At 32.2% G+C, this 14,537-nt stretch overlaps 1 protein-coding gene across 2 annotated transcripts in view; it reads right to left on the reverse strand.

Annotated features, from left to right (window-relative positions):
- Window positions 1–14,537, reverse strand: part of ELP4 (elongator acetyltransferase complex subunit 4) — a 238,494-nt gene that overhangs the window by 171,636 nt on the left and 52,321 nt on the right. For both annotated transcript variants that reach the window (XM_029914792.1, XM_029914791.1), the window contains exons 4-5: window positions 8,716–8,847; window positions 1,464–1,603 (exon numbers count right to left, since the gene is read on the reverse strand). In XM_029914792.1, the coding sequence (XP_029770652.1) occupies window positions 1,464–1,603; window positions 8,716–8,847 (272 nt within the window). The remainder of the gene's footprint in view (window positions 1–1,463; window positions 1,604–8,715; window positions 8,848–14,537) is intronic.

Raw genomic sequence — 14,537 nt, forward strand, 5'->3', positions numbered from 1 at the left:
TCAAGCCATAAAAGCATATGTATGTCTGGTTTAGTGAATGGCAAAAATTAAAAACAAGTATAACTAATATAGTCATTCAAACTTAACAAAATATTAGCGATATAGGTAGGGCAAATGGTATCCTCCTACCACAATTTTTCTCAGAAGGATATTTATTTTCACTGAATTTAAGGAATTTTCCCAAGGATGGACTCAGCATTAGAACCCAGATTTCTTTTTTTGCTTTATCGGTGTTCTTTCCTCCATAACATAGGAAGGTAAAGGCAAAGGACACCAAAGTCTTTTGAAGCAGTAAAGAAAGAGAAGGATCTGAGTTAGGTTAATTCTGGTTCTATCATTTAATAGTTGAGCCTCAAGTAAATAACTTCTGTGAATTTTGGTATCTTCTTCTGGAAAATGGGAATACGGTATATTGTTAGAGTTCATACAAGGATTGCACTACATATGCAATGCGTAGTAGAGTGACTAACACACAGCAGTCATTCATTAATTGTTGCTATTAATATTAAGACAACATCGGAGTACCACTTTTGGCAAGTCTCAGGCCACAGAAGGGAGAAACCATAATGAAATGATGACATTTCTTGGACATAGATTTAATAAAAATAAATAGTCTTTACTAAATTCTCAAGTAATATTCCTGGAAAAGAGACTTTAGACTTGTGTCATTTCAGTTCACAACTTCCTGTCTCTTAAGTCTCCACTTAATAACTCATGTCACTTTGAAAATAATGGTTTTACAATATGAACAAAAATAGAGGCAACAACTTATTACATGGATTAGTTTCCATGGTTCAACTGCAGTTAAGAACTGAAATTAAATATTCTTAACACTTTATATAAATTATTCACTGTCAAGTATTGTAACTTTCAGACTTTTGCTTTAATAAAGTTAGTAGCATATAAACATGTTATGTTGGTTTAATATTTAAAATTCTTTACTGCAAAACTCAAAAAACCCTAAATTCTCTTAAGGCAATCTAAGAAATACAGATTATTGTATTTACAGAATAACTACAAATAGAAAGCCTTAATAAATAAAAATATTGGAAAATATACATTTACTTTATGGAAGAACATTTATTGAAAAACAGCATTATCTTATACCATTTTCACTGCTATTATTATCAATAAGTCATTTTTAGATATCTATTTGTATTTAGGGCTAAAAGACCCTGATTTAAAAACTATTCCACATTTTCTCAACATTAAAAATTGTAGGTATTATAATTTTGGTATCCAGACTTCTCAAAGTGCAAATGAAGAATAATAGCATATCCAACAGTTATAAGACCATAAAAAGAAAACTAAATATAAAGAAATAATATGAAACATATGCACAATTCAGGTTACATATTTTATAGAAAACACTCATTATTAGGATATGTAACTTTAGTTATTCATTCTTTCAAAGAATGTGATAAAAATGCACCTGTACAATCAAAATTGGGTCATTAACTTACCATGGTTCTATATTAAGAGTTGAAGATGATTTTTCTGGGGAAAAAAATCCATGCCATTTTGAAGCCTCAATTAGTTCCTGGGGCATCTTTTTTGATGCATCATAATAGTGACCAAATCTTGAAGATGATACTGGCCCAGCCTGTTAAGAAAAGCCATACTGGTGATTAAAAACTTTATGTCTTTTTAAACTACAACGTATTCAAACTACATTCAACAAAATACTGATACATTAATGCATTTTAACGCTGATAAGGAAGTGCTGATATACACAGACTCCTTAAGTTTCAAAGAAGTATACAACAACTTTTATTATTATAAATAATAGAAATCAACCTTTCCATCTCCCATGTTTCTTCACTCCTGGTTGTGGTTCCCTAGATTTGACAAGAATTCTCTTTGCTTTTCTTACCTTCCTCAGTTGAAATAAAATTTAATATACATTTTTTAATTATTTTTTAAAGATTCCAGGTTTAAATAATCAGTTAAATATGCAGTTGCTAAGAACTAATGAAAACTTAAGACAATTAAATCACTGGTGAGGGGCTCAAAAGAAACTACGTTTTAAAATATATTGAGCTGAGCATCATTTAAAGGCTAAATTCTCACAAGGTAGTGCATATATATATATATATATATTCAAAATTTCTTACTAATTTTAAATTAAGCTTAGAGTATAAAATGTATTGGGGGTACTCCAGATGGGAACAAGGCACATGATAAAGAGGGAGAATGTATACAAACTACATTAGATAAATCAGAAACCTGACATAATCATTAGTTCATTGATACTTCCCTTTTTGTGCTATTTTCAATTTCTCCAACAATTATCTTCCTCACAAGAAACTCAAATAACTGTTGATGCTGAATTTATTTACATAGATAGTAAAGGCATAGTAATAGCATATTCTCATTATATTGTTTTGAATAGATTCTGTGCTGATTCAACACATTAGAAATATATACATACCTCTGTCCAAAGTTGAACTACTAACAGATTCCACCTGGTAATAGTTTCTAATAGTTTCTAATCTAAATTTACATAGTTTCCACTGTCCTGAATGCTATTAAACACATATTTCAGAACATTCAACAAAACAGCTAATCTGCAGATAATCTCTACAAAAATTGGAGAGAATTCTCATTTTATGAACTGAAAACTTTGTAATTTAGATAAGAAAAAGACATTTGCTTGACACTAGATATTTGCATTTTAAGACTTAAAGGATTAATATTCTTAAATTGAATGCCTACCAACATCAATTCAATGATACTGTTTACTTTCATTAACGAAAGAGACATATCAATTGGCTCAATCTAATGTTTACAAGATAATATATACACAGATGTGGTTCTTAAAAAATGATTTATCTGTTTACCAAGACAGTATTAACAAATAAAGTATGAGACATTAAAATACACTTCTTAAAAATAGGGTAAAGTTTTTAAATGTAAAGTTATTAGTATAAAGCAATTTAAACAAGGTCTGTTCTTTGGCCTATAATCTATTCTTTATCCGGATTATAGTTCAGAATGTTTTTACTGCAATCTCTGCTAGAGCTCATCTTTTTATTGTGTAAGTCCAGGCCCCCTTAATGTTTTAGAAAGGCCTTGACTAACTGAACTTTGATCTGATGTCTTCATTGAGAAAAACACCAGGTTGCCCATTTCAGATGCAAATCCTCCTAAGGCCCAATAGAATTTAGTAAAGACAGCAAAAAAGAAGAAACAAGAAGTTTCCAGGATCCTCTTTGAGAATCCTGGGGCACACTGGTGTCCTTAATCCACACTGCTCCATGGATTAAGGTAGGTGATAACCTTTCCTGATTCAAAAGAATAAGCAGAGTGCCTACAAACTGGGTGGAGACTAGGATTTGGTAATAATAAAACACCATGCAATAAAAGCTTGGTCTATGTCAGAAGCCTCTGAAAAGGCCTCAATGTACCACATTCCCAGGCCTAGTAGGGAAGCTTGCAAAAGCCTACCTGAATCAAATAAGCATGAATAATCTATTTTAGCAGACTGGCCATGGGGAGAGAGAAAGAAAGAGAGACTTTTCGCTTCTTTTAAGTTTGAGTTAATAAATTTATTAGTGCACTGAAGGTTCTTGAAGTCGTGGGTACTCAGAGAAATATGCTAAATTGCCAAGAAGCAAAGTATGCTTTTAAAGTTGCCGTCTCTATTAATGTTTCTAATTATAATATTAATGTGATAGAAATCTCTGATTTGGGATGAATCAAGGCAGAAAATTGATTTCATGCTGTGACAGTTTACATATAAAACACAAATAATTCATTAAAATGTAAGAATAAACTTGGGAGCTTTTCTTATTACAATTAAGTTATTAATATTTTTAGAAATTATGATTAAATATTCACAACATAGACATTAAAGTTTTTTATTAATCCTTCAATAAAATAAAAATGGAAAATATATATTTACAGGAAGACAAATTTTATAAGTTTTTTCCTACCCAAGACAGAAAGCATTAACATATAATCATATTTTTAAATACTGTGAAATCATTTGATCCTTAGAATTATAAAACAAAGATTTCAAATATTTCCTCTGCAAAGAGATAACTAAATGCTTTCAGTCTGATAATAGCAATACTCTATGAAAAAAGGTCAACTCCACAAAAGAAGATGCATTAAAAAAATCAAACTATCATCAATAGCTAAGTCAGTTTTACGCAGTTTGATAAGAACATGTTGCTTTAGTTTTACATTATGAAAATTTCTATTTCACAGTCCCAAAGTCTTTGCCTTTGTCAACTGTGGAACAGAGTATAATGGAATGGTTCAGTAAAAACTTAGTATGATAAAGGAAATTGAAATCTGATGAGGGGCCAGCAGGAGCACAGAGAAATAAATCAATACCATTCCCCATCTCCAGTATTAGAAAGAATCAAAACCTTCAGAGAAAAGTTGCATACGAATCAACAGTCTAAATAAGACACTATTGTTATCATTTCTTGTTTGACAGTATGACATAACAGAAAGCAAGGACTCAAATGATTAACTAACCATTGTGAGCCTCAGTTTAACCACTAATAAGAACTATGTTGCTAGCCTGCTGGGAGAATCTAAATGCAATGCTGGCAATGAATATTTTGTAAACTGTGAAGCACTATATAAATGATATTAATTATCATGTGTAAATATCATGATACACTAGAGAATCAGAAGATCCATTACCATCCTTTGCAGGGACATTGTCTTACTGGAAACATGGTATTTGTCGTTGCCTGCACAATGCACATATCACAGAACTATTGTGGCTGAACCAACCACTAAGGTAGAAAGCTAAGGTGTAATGAGGATTTAATATAATAAAGATCTAATATACTGCCATGATGTGCTGAAGCCATTTTAGGCTTTGGAAGTAGAACTATACAATATTGAAGAAATTAGGTCTCAGCATATCCTGTAAGCTACCAATTCTTAGGGTGAAAAGGGAAAAGGATTTGTTGATTGGACAGGGGAAAAAAAGAGCATGTCTACCTAAGAGAGAGGATCAAAATCACAGAACAAGATAAGGGGGGCTTTTTAAAGCCACACAGCCCTCCAACTGGAAGAAGCATTGTTTTATGCTTTACTGAGCTACTGTTACTGATTTAGGCATACATATTCTTATCTTTTTATTTTTTGCATTTCCTAAGTGGAAATGTGACTACACTCTTAGAATTTGGTGGCAACTTACATTAAAAGGCATCTCTGATAAATGACACAGCTGTTTTTGGACTACTTGTTTAATCTATACTTATACTAGTGTTAACTATATTTTGTCCCAGGTAAAATCCAGGGTTTTGTTGTTGTTTTTAAACTATTAATGGCAAAGTAAAATCTGGATTTATAAAGTAGATGATAACTGATGACCAAAGTCTATTAATCTTGCAAATCCTCTATACAAAATTTCTGTGACAAGAAAATACACATCCTGGTGACATTTCAAAGAAAAGCAAAGAAGATGACTCTATTTTGTAAACTTGATAGAGCTCCTTTATAAACTCTAAGAAATTTAAATTTGACCATTGACAGTAAATTTGAAAGAGGCCATTTTTTTGTTTATATTAATGCAACCTAACTCACTTTTGCATTTTAATTCACATACTATATAAGTCATTCACTCATGTATTCAGCAAATAACTAGTGAACACCCACTACATGCCAGTAAACCAGATGTTCAAAATCCCTTCCTTCCACTAAGCTGACATACTAGTAGGAAGACAGAGATAATACTATCTGTTAGGTGATGGTAAGTGCCCTGGAGAAAAATAAGACCTTGAAAGAAGATAACAGTGAGAGAATGATTTTATTTAATAGAGAATGAGAAAAGAATATATTCCTAATAAAATTATATTTTAGTGGAGAACTCAAGAAAATGGGAGAGGAAGTCATCTAGGAAAGTTCCATGTAAGAAGAACACAATTAAAAAAGATTTTTTTAAATGTATTTTATTTATTTTTGAGAGACACAGAGAGACAGCGTAAGCAGGGGAGGGTCAGAGAGAGAGGGAGATACAGAATCTGAAGACAGGCTAGCTGTCAGCACAGAGCCTGACATGGGGCTCAAACCCGTAAACCGTGAGATTATGACCTGAGCTGAAGCTGGATGCTTAACTGACTGAGCCACCCAGGCGCCCTGAAGAGCACAATTTAAAAAAAAACTGTAACCTTGAAAACTCACCATGAGGCTTATGTTTTTTTTGTTTTAAAGGAGAGAGGAGGGACAGACGAGGCAGAAGGAGAGAGAGGGAGATTCCCAAGCAGAGTCCAGGTGATCAGCACAGCCTGGAACCTATGAACCATGAGATCATGACCTGAGCCAAAATCAAGAGTCGGATGCTTAACCGACAGCCATCCAGCCTCCCCTTGCCCCAATTTTAAACAGATTTTGTAACAAGCGGTAAAAAAATAAAAGCAAAGCTTTAGGTTTCAGTCATGTCCATCTTTAGTTATAATTTCAAGTGAAGAATGTTAGTGACCAGTGAAAAAACAAAATATAATTGAGATAAGAGTAAAATAAAGTAAGTAAATGAGATTGTCTTTACAGGAAAGCTGAATTTAACTTAAAGCTTTTGTTCATTACAGATTCTTTTAGAACATACTACTAGAAAAATTAGAATATAGTCATTCTTTACAAAAGAGTCACTTTTAAGCCCAGTAACTTAAGTGAAACTGCCAGCTCAAAGACATGAATGAAGTTCTTTGCCATTAGGCTTCTCAAGTGATAGTCCTAAACTACTTGTCTATTTTAATCTTTATCACTCTACTCACATTTTCCTAAGCAGAATAACTATATTTATTCAGGCCTCTTATACCCAGTTCTGAGCTAGGCCATGTCTGCAACAACTGACTACATAGGGCCTCCCTTTATTTTTTAATACAAGTATATGGTATCCTACAATACACATATACCATACACATATACTATATGTATAATACACATATTATGGTATATGATTATTCATATGGTATATAGTTTATATGGTATATAGCTTATTTAACTAGGTACTTACTGATGGACATTTAGGTTCTTTCTAATCTTTTGCTATTAAAAATATGCTGTCAAATAGTTCAAACACCCTTGCTTCAGTGTGTAGTTTGTTCACAGTCATGTAAATCATGCTTAAAATCTATTCAGCTTTTCCATCTAAATTAGAACAATTTATCATTGCTTAATATGTATTTATTATACCATATTTTATACTTAGCACATAGTTGATACTTCATATTTGCTGAATGAATGAATACATTTATCAAATACCAAATACTTATTATCTGGGCATTAATACAGATGATGGAGATATAAGAGAAAATAAAACATGCTCTCTGCTCTCATAGAGAATTCTGTCTGGTGGACACCAAGACAGTGATACCAACAATGACCTATAAATTAATGTTAGAAGTACTTTAAAACACAAGAAGGGCTATGGACACAAAAATAAGAAATTAGATAATTATGTATGGAAAGCTGTCAGACTAGTAACGTTTGCACTTGGAGAAGGCTGAGTTGGTGAATAAGAAAGTGAAAACTATTACAAACACAAATTTATAAATATAAGCAATTTATAAAGAGCAACTCTCATAGGACAGGTGAATATAGTGTTTTATAATCACATAGGAGGAGACTAAAAGGTACATTTGGATTAGGTTGTATATATATATATATATATATATATATATATAATCTCAAGAAGTGTATATTTCATATTTCTGGCTGTTAATGTCAAAAAGGTATCATCTTACATATTCACTGGTAGTGACGACCCAGAATATTGCAGAGAATACTAAGGCTTTGTCTAAGTTTGGTAGAAGGATAGTATGATTGAGAGTCTGCCATGCGTTTAGAAGGAGGCAATGGAAACAGTATACCAAATTCTGCATTTGCAATGAAGGAGTGTTATAAACATATTTTTGTTCTTGGGGAAGGTAACAGTCAATGTGGAAGAATAAGGAAGGGTGGGCTATGGGTACTATGTCTCGTATTAGAATTTCTTTCTTTTCTACCAATATGATAATGGGTGGTAGCCATTAAAGTGTTCTGAAGACTGGAGTAAACAATCAAAGAAGAAACTAATAATGAACAGAGCCTTCCCTAGGAGCAGAGTTCATAAGCTTTAGTGGGCAGACTTACTGACATCTGTTTTCTCAAAAAATACCCTTCACTTCCTATCTCTGAGTCTATCTACACTGAATTTTTATAGGTAATCAAGCTGGGTAGAATAGCTTAATGAATTTACTTACTCTGGCTTGCAACCCTAGAATAAAAGATTCTACATTTAGATTATAAAAGAAATGAAATCTGTTTTGGTAAAAAAAATTTTTTCCATAATTTTATTTTATTTTTTTAATGTTTTTTTTATTTATTTTTGATACTGAGAGAGACAGAGCACGATCGGGGGAGGGTCAGAGAGAGAAGGAGACACAGAACTGGAAGCAGGCTCCAGGCTCTGAGCTGGCTGTCAGCACAGACCCCGACGCGGGGCTCGAACCCACAAATGTGAGATCTGACCTGAGCCAAAGTCGGAGGCTTAACCAACTGAGCCACCCAGGTGCCCCTCCATAATTTTATTTTTAAGAAATAACATCTTGATAAAATACTCTACAAATAAAATACTAGTCATTTAAATGAGCAAATATACATTGTAATGTATTTAAAGAATAACAGGTATACCACAAAAGAGTCTATAAAATGAAAACAAGTACATTTACATTTACAAATTTTAGAAAAGTTTATATGTTGACTTGCCTCCATCTGGGGTAATAACTGGTAACGCCAAGCTATTTTCATCTTAATGTTAGAATCTGATGTTTTAATATTACGCATATCTTCATCAAAATCTTTTTTACCATTATCATCAAGTAATGGTGCAGGAAGTTCCTAAGAAAAGAGAATGACACATTATTGAGCATCTGTGATTTAAAAATGTGACAATTTTCTTAAATGATAATATTAGCAATACTAGAACTTTCCAATGCCTTGATGTCTTAAAAATGATTCAAACACAAAATCATGACAATATAGCTATTTCTAAAACAGAGGAAATATTGTATATATAATATTGTGAAGTTTAATTTTTTTATCAATGAAGTAGAATTTAAAGAAAATATTCAAATTTTTACACTATGAAAAGCCAAATGCTATTGCCACAAGAAATATGTATATATAAACACACACACACATATATATATGTGTATATATATACATATACATACATATATATACACACAAAGTCTGGAATTAGCATTTATGTATTACATTTAATTACTGTTATGTTTCCCACAAGGTAAAAATAAAACATGTGTGCAATCTGTTTACAGGTTTGTAATACTAGAATGCCAAAAAACTCATTTACCAAAATGAGTGAATACAGACTAAGAATACAACGAAGAATGCAGACATTTATTTTGTCCTTATCAAATGTTAGTTTTGTAAATGCAAACCTTGTGCTTCTCTTAACAATGAAAACAGATTTAAAATCTCATTAACAGAAGAGGTATTGAAGTCCAATTTTATCTTTTCTTTTTTGGAAGCTGGCCCAGGGAGGAACAGCTATAAAAAATGTTGAAAACGTGTGTGTGTGTGTGTGTGTGTGTGTGTGTGTGTGTGTGTGTGTGTGTGTAAAGAGGCACTACAGAAACAATGCAAAGAAAAAAGTACATAACTTTCTTGGAGAAGCAAAGCACATGCAATTGTTGCCTTTTTTATTAGCTGAAATCATAAAGATAATGTGGGGGGCTGGATTAGTAAACAAATCTTGTGTTATGTCATAAATTAGTCTAAATTGCAACTTTTAACCTGCAAGATTAAATTTATTTATATTTAGAATCATGTCAACTAATCAGCTGGAAAATACATTAATGATCATTTATTTTAGTTATCTATTAAAAGACCTCCAAACAGATCCACACTTTAATTTATGCTAGTATTAGACTAGTTATTATCATTTAACTCTGAATCCATCATTCCTAGCAAAGCATTAGTATCTTACAAGATATAAAATAACTTCTTCTAATGGAAATAAATGTTTGCGAGGCATATAGTACAATACAGTATAGTGGTTATGAATTTGAATTTTATAACTAGATTGTTTAGGTCCAAATCTTGACTTTATACTCTAGTAGCTGTGTCATGGTTACCTTGACCACCTATTGGACCTCTCTATATCTTTATTGATCATGTGAAATATAGAGATAACAGTATTCATTTCATAGGGTTTTTGTAATGAATACATCAGTAAAGAATGTGAAATGTAAGGAATGATGCCTCCTTCTAAGTTAAAAACTTAATAAACATTTGATTAAGAGAATTCAGTCAAATAATTGCCTTAACCGCTACTCAGAGCCACATATTTTGAGTTGGCAATACTAGGCAATGTATAGATTTTTGAATCATTATATTGTATACCTAAAAATAAGATTAAAATATTGTATGATAATTATATAACTTGAATTTTAAAAAAGGAGGAAATACCTAGTGCTGAATGCAGAGAGGAAGAAGCTAATAGTGTTCCTGAGGTGAAGTATGCTAAGAGTTCAAGGAGGCCGCATGGCTAACTGCAGGGGAAGACAGGAGCACAGAGAGAGAGAGCTCCAGAGATCTGTAGAGGAAAATTCTTGAGTACTGATCAGCACATGGACAAACTACCCAAATCTGGTGAAAGGACCACTCACAAGGAACAAGCTGAATGATTTCGGCAGCTCACATAGAACCAGAAAAGTCCATGGTCTCACCAACCAGAGTGGAGAAACCTTGTAATTCAGAAGGTTTTAAGGAGAGAAGCAAAATCAGCTTTTCAACAAAAGCTGTGCTGATCCCACCTGACAAAGCTCAAAGCAAGCCTCAAAGTGATCAAAGTGTTTCCAAGTAACTTTACTGAATCCCAGCAATGAGCTCAAGAATGTTAGCAGGAATGTAAAATATCCAGCACTGCACATGTTAAAATTCACAATATCTGGAGCCAATAAAAAAAAAAAATTACCAGGCATGAAAAAGGAACAGGAAATAGGACCCATGATAAGGAGATGCAGCAATGATACAAATATAATCAGACTAAGACAAAAAACAATTATGGTTATAGTCCATGTGTTCAAAAAAGATTGAGCATATACAGATATGAAAGATATATTATTAAAAGACCTAAATGTACCTCTAGAGATGAAAACTTCAACATCTGAGAGTTTTAAAACACACTGGAAAGAAGGAGCAGCAGATTAGACATTTCAGGAAAAACACAAATGAACTTCAAGACATATCAACAGAAATTATAAAAGAAAAATAGCTATGACAAAGGTATCAAATTAAAGAATGAAAAGGCCAACCTTTCCCACAATAATCATTAAGTAAGCCACATTTGCAGCATAAACTTATGTATATATATGGATATGTTAGACAAAATATTTCCAAAAAAATAACATGTAATAAAATACTATTAGTAGTTGAAAATTAACATTTTAATTTATGAAAGAACACAAAAATGAAATAAAATTGAAAGCATTGTTGAACTCATCAATGATTCTTTACTTTGACTGAGATTATTTCCCAATACATTCTCATCTAGGATTAGAAGTGTGATATGAAGCACATAAGATATTGGAGTCCCTATGTTGCTTTCTATGTGTTTCAGTTTTCAATGAAATCAGTTCTTCTTCTTTCCTTCTTTCCTATAAAAAAATGAGGAAATTAGCATGTAGGGCTTTTCCCCTATTATTTTTATAACATCAAGGTTTATAGATTTATATTCTTGTCTGCAACCAGATACAGAGTTGTTTAGTTTAGGTTTTTGTTGAAATGGATCCACCATGGAGCTTTTTACCACAGTCCTGTCATTCTTGAGTTTTTAAAAATTGATACCTGTGCTCATTTAAGCAGTTCCAGGAAGGTACAAGGGATGAAGCAGTGAGCAAAATAAACCACTTGCCTTCATGGAGGTACATTCTAGAAGGAGAGTAATATGAATCTGAAGAAAAAAGAGGGAAGAAATATAGAATAATGGGAGGAGTTGCTGCTTTACATAGGCTAGTCAATTAGGCTCTCAGTGATGAAGTAAATACATGGATTATATTTCCAAATACTTCTATACCCAACCAATGCTTTGGGTGTATGCGTGTGTGTGTACTACATATATACACATATAAGCTTATGTTATTAGCTAATAACTGAGTTGATTTGTTACTAAATCAACTATGCACTAGGTAGATATTGCTATTAGTTTAGTTATTAGCTTAGCACTACATAGATATTGCTCTTTTTCTTTCTCAAAATAAATAAACATTAAAAAAAAGTTTGAAGATTCTAATATTCTTAACCTTTACTCCTGCTCCATAACCCTATCCTCAGGGTGAAGAACCACTAATTTTATTTCTTAAATGAGGAATAAAGTAAACTTTAAATAAGATATTATAAAAATTTTAATTTAATGAATTTATATCTACCTTGTAAAGTCTATTTACTTCAGGCATGTGTAATTATCTTTTCTCAATTGTCTTTTTCTGCATTAAAAAATACTAGAAATCAGTTAAAACATCTAAATTATTTTTGTTAATCAGATACTAAGACATAGGATTATTTACAAAACCACTGGTCTAAAGTATGTTATTCAGTATACTCATGCCTATCCACATGTGGTTAAGTTTTTACTAATTAAAATTAAACAAAATGATAAATTCAGTGCCTCAACCACAAATATTTCAAATGCTTTATAGACACATATGGCTAATAGCTACTCCTTGGGTGGTGTAGGTGGATGACATTTCCGACATCACAGAAAATTTTATTGGCTGGTGCAGGACTAGAAAATGGAAATTTTTATTTATTTATTCATCCAGCAATTTAAATTATTTACTGTGTGAGGTTTTGTAACTGTCAGTTGCATACTTTACACTTATATCCAGTAGGATATTAAAGAACCATAACTTAATTTTTTAAAATTAAAACCAGGAGATTATTTTACTTTTCAGTGTCTAAACATGTTATATGCCTCCTTGTCCTTCCTATGCTTTTTCTTACCTTATGTCACCTACAAAAACATTTTTAACAGTATTTTACTATATTTTTACCCCAGGGGATAGGTAAATAGGTGATGGGGATTCAGGAGTGCACTTGTGATGAGCATTGGGTGCTGTAAGAAATTGCTGACACTGTATCGTACACCTGAAACATACATAACACTATTAGTTTACTAACTGGAATTAAAATAAAATCTTAAAAAAAAGAACCAGCTCTTCACCATGAAAAATAAAGTACCCAATTATCCTTCTAAAAATCAGGATTTATTAGACAGCAATTGATTTTAAAAGTGGTAAATGTTCAACAAAGAAAATTATAAAATACTGAAACATATAAAAAAGTAATCAATCACCTATTAACCTACCACGCAGGAATAATAACTCTGAACATATCTGAGTATTTCTCTTCAGCCTTTTATATGTGTGTGTGTGTGTGTGTGTGTGTGTGTGTGTGTGTATAAAATATATTGACTGTTATACACATTATAATGTATATTATTTGTATTCTACATTTTTAACATCCTATTACAAACATTCCCACATTTCAAAATTAAGATTTTCAATGGCTATATATTATGTTATATGGCTTAATTAAAATTCTGTTTATCATTTCCCACTGTTGGATCTTTAGGTTGTTTGCAGTCTGAGACTGCTACGATAAATGTTGTTTATAACATTAACTTTTTAGATCTCAAAGTATTATTTTCTCTATAGGATATATAACACAGTATATGATGAAGAATAATATGATAAACACTACAGTGTCTACTACTTGGCTTTAACAAATCTTAGCAACTGTCATATTTGCAGAAGTGACCAGTAATTTCAGCAAGCAAGGAGAAATATTTTTGTGTCAAAGCAGAAGCAATGGTTGAAAATCTTTAAAAGAAAAATTAAGACCCCTCGGGTCCTTCACTTTCTACTAAGAGCCAGGATACTCCTCCTCCTCCACTGTGTAAGAGAAATGGAGAGGTCAAATCAGACAAGCTCTGGAACTAGGAATACAATAGAGGGCACCAGTGAGATATGTTGTAGACAGGGTAACTTATTGAACGTCTTCCTATAGAAGGGTGAGATATCCGCCCCCCCCCCCATGTATACAGTTGGCTCCCACTGCTAGGCTCTCACAAGGCCAGAAGCCATCCTTAAGAAGAAAAGGCAAGAGACCAGGAGATTAGAGGAATCCTCCCTGGAAAACTTGACAAAATAAAAGGAAATGGCCTTTACAGAAATACCACTAGCTAAACTTACAGTAAACCTATCACACCACAAGTTATGTACCCAAATAGATAGTACTTCCAGTTCCTCACTCTTCAATATTAAAAGATAGTCAAGAATTATCAGATATTTGAATAAAGCATCTAATATGGAATTCAAAGACCAAGCGAAATAGAAACAATGCAGGAGACAGAAAAAACCTTCAAAAGGAACAAAAAGTAATATTTATTATATGAGATGGTATATAAAAAAGAAAACACTTCAGTAAAAGGAAATAATAAAAATGCCTGAACTTCTAGAAATTAAAAGTGTAATAGGAGAGATAAAAAAAAAAAAAAGACCAGA

This window comes from Suricata suricatta, chromosome 11 (assembly GCF_006229205.1).
Source record: "Suricata suricatta isolate VVHF042 chromosome 11, meerkat_22Aug2017_6uvM2_HiC, whole genome shotgun sequence".
NCBI lineage: Eukaryota > Metazoa > Chordata > Mammalia > Carnivora > Herpestidae > Suricata > Suricata suricatta.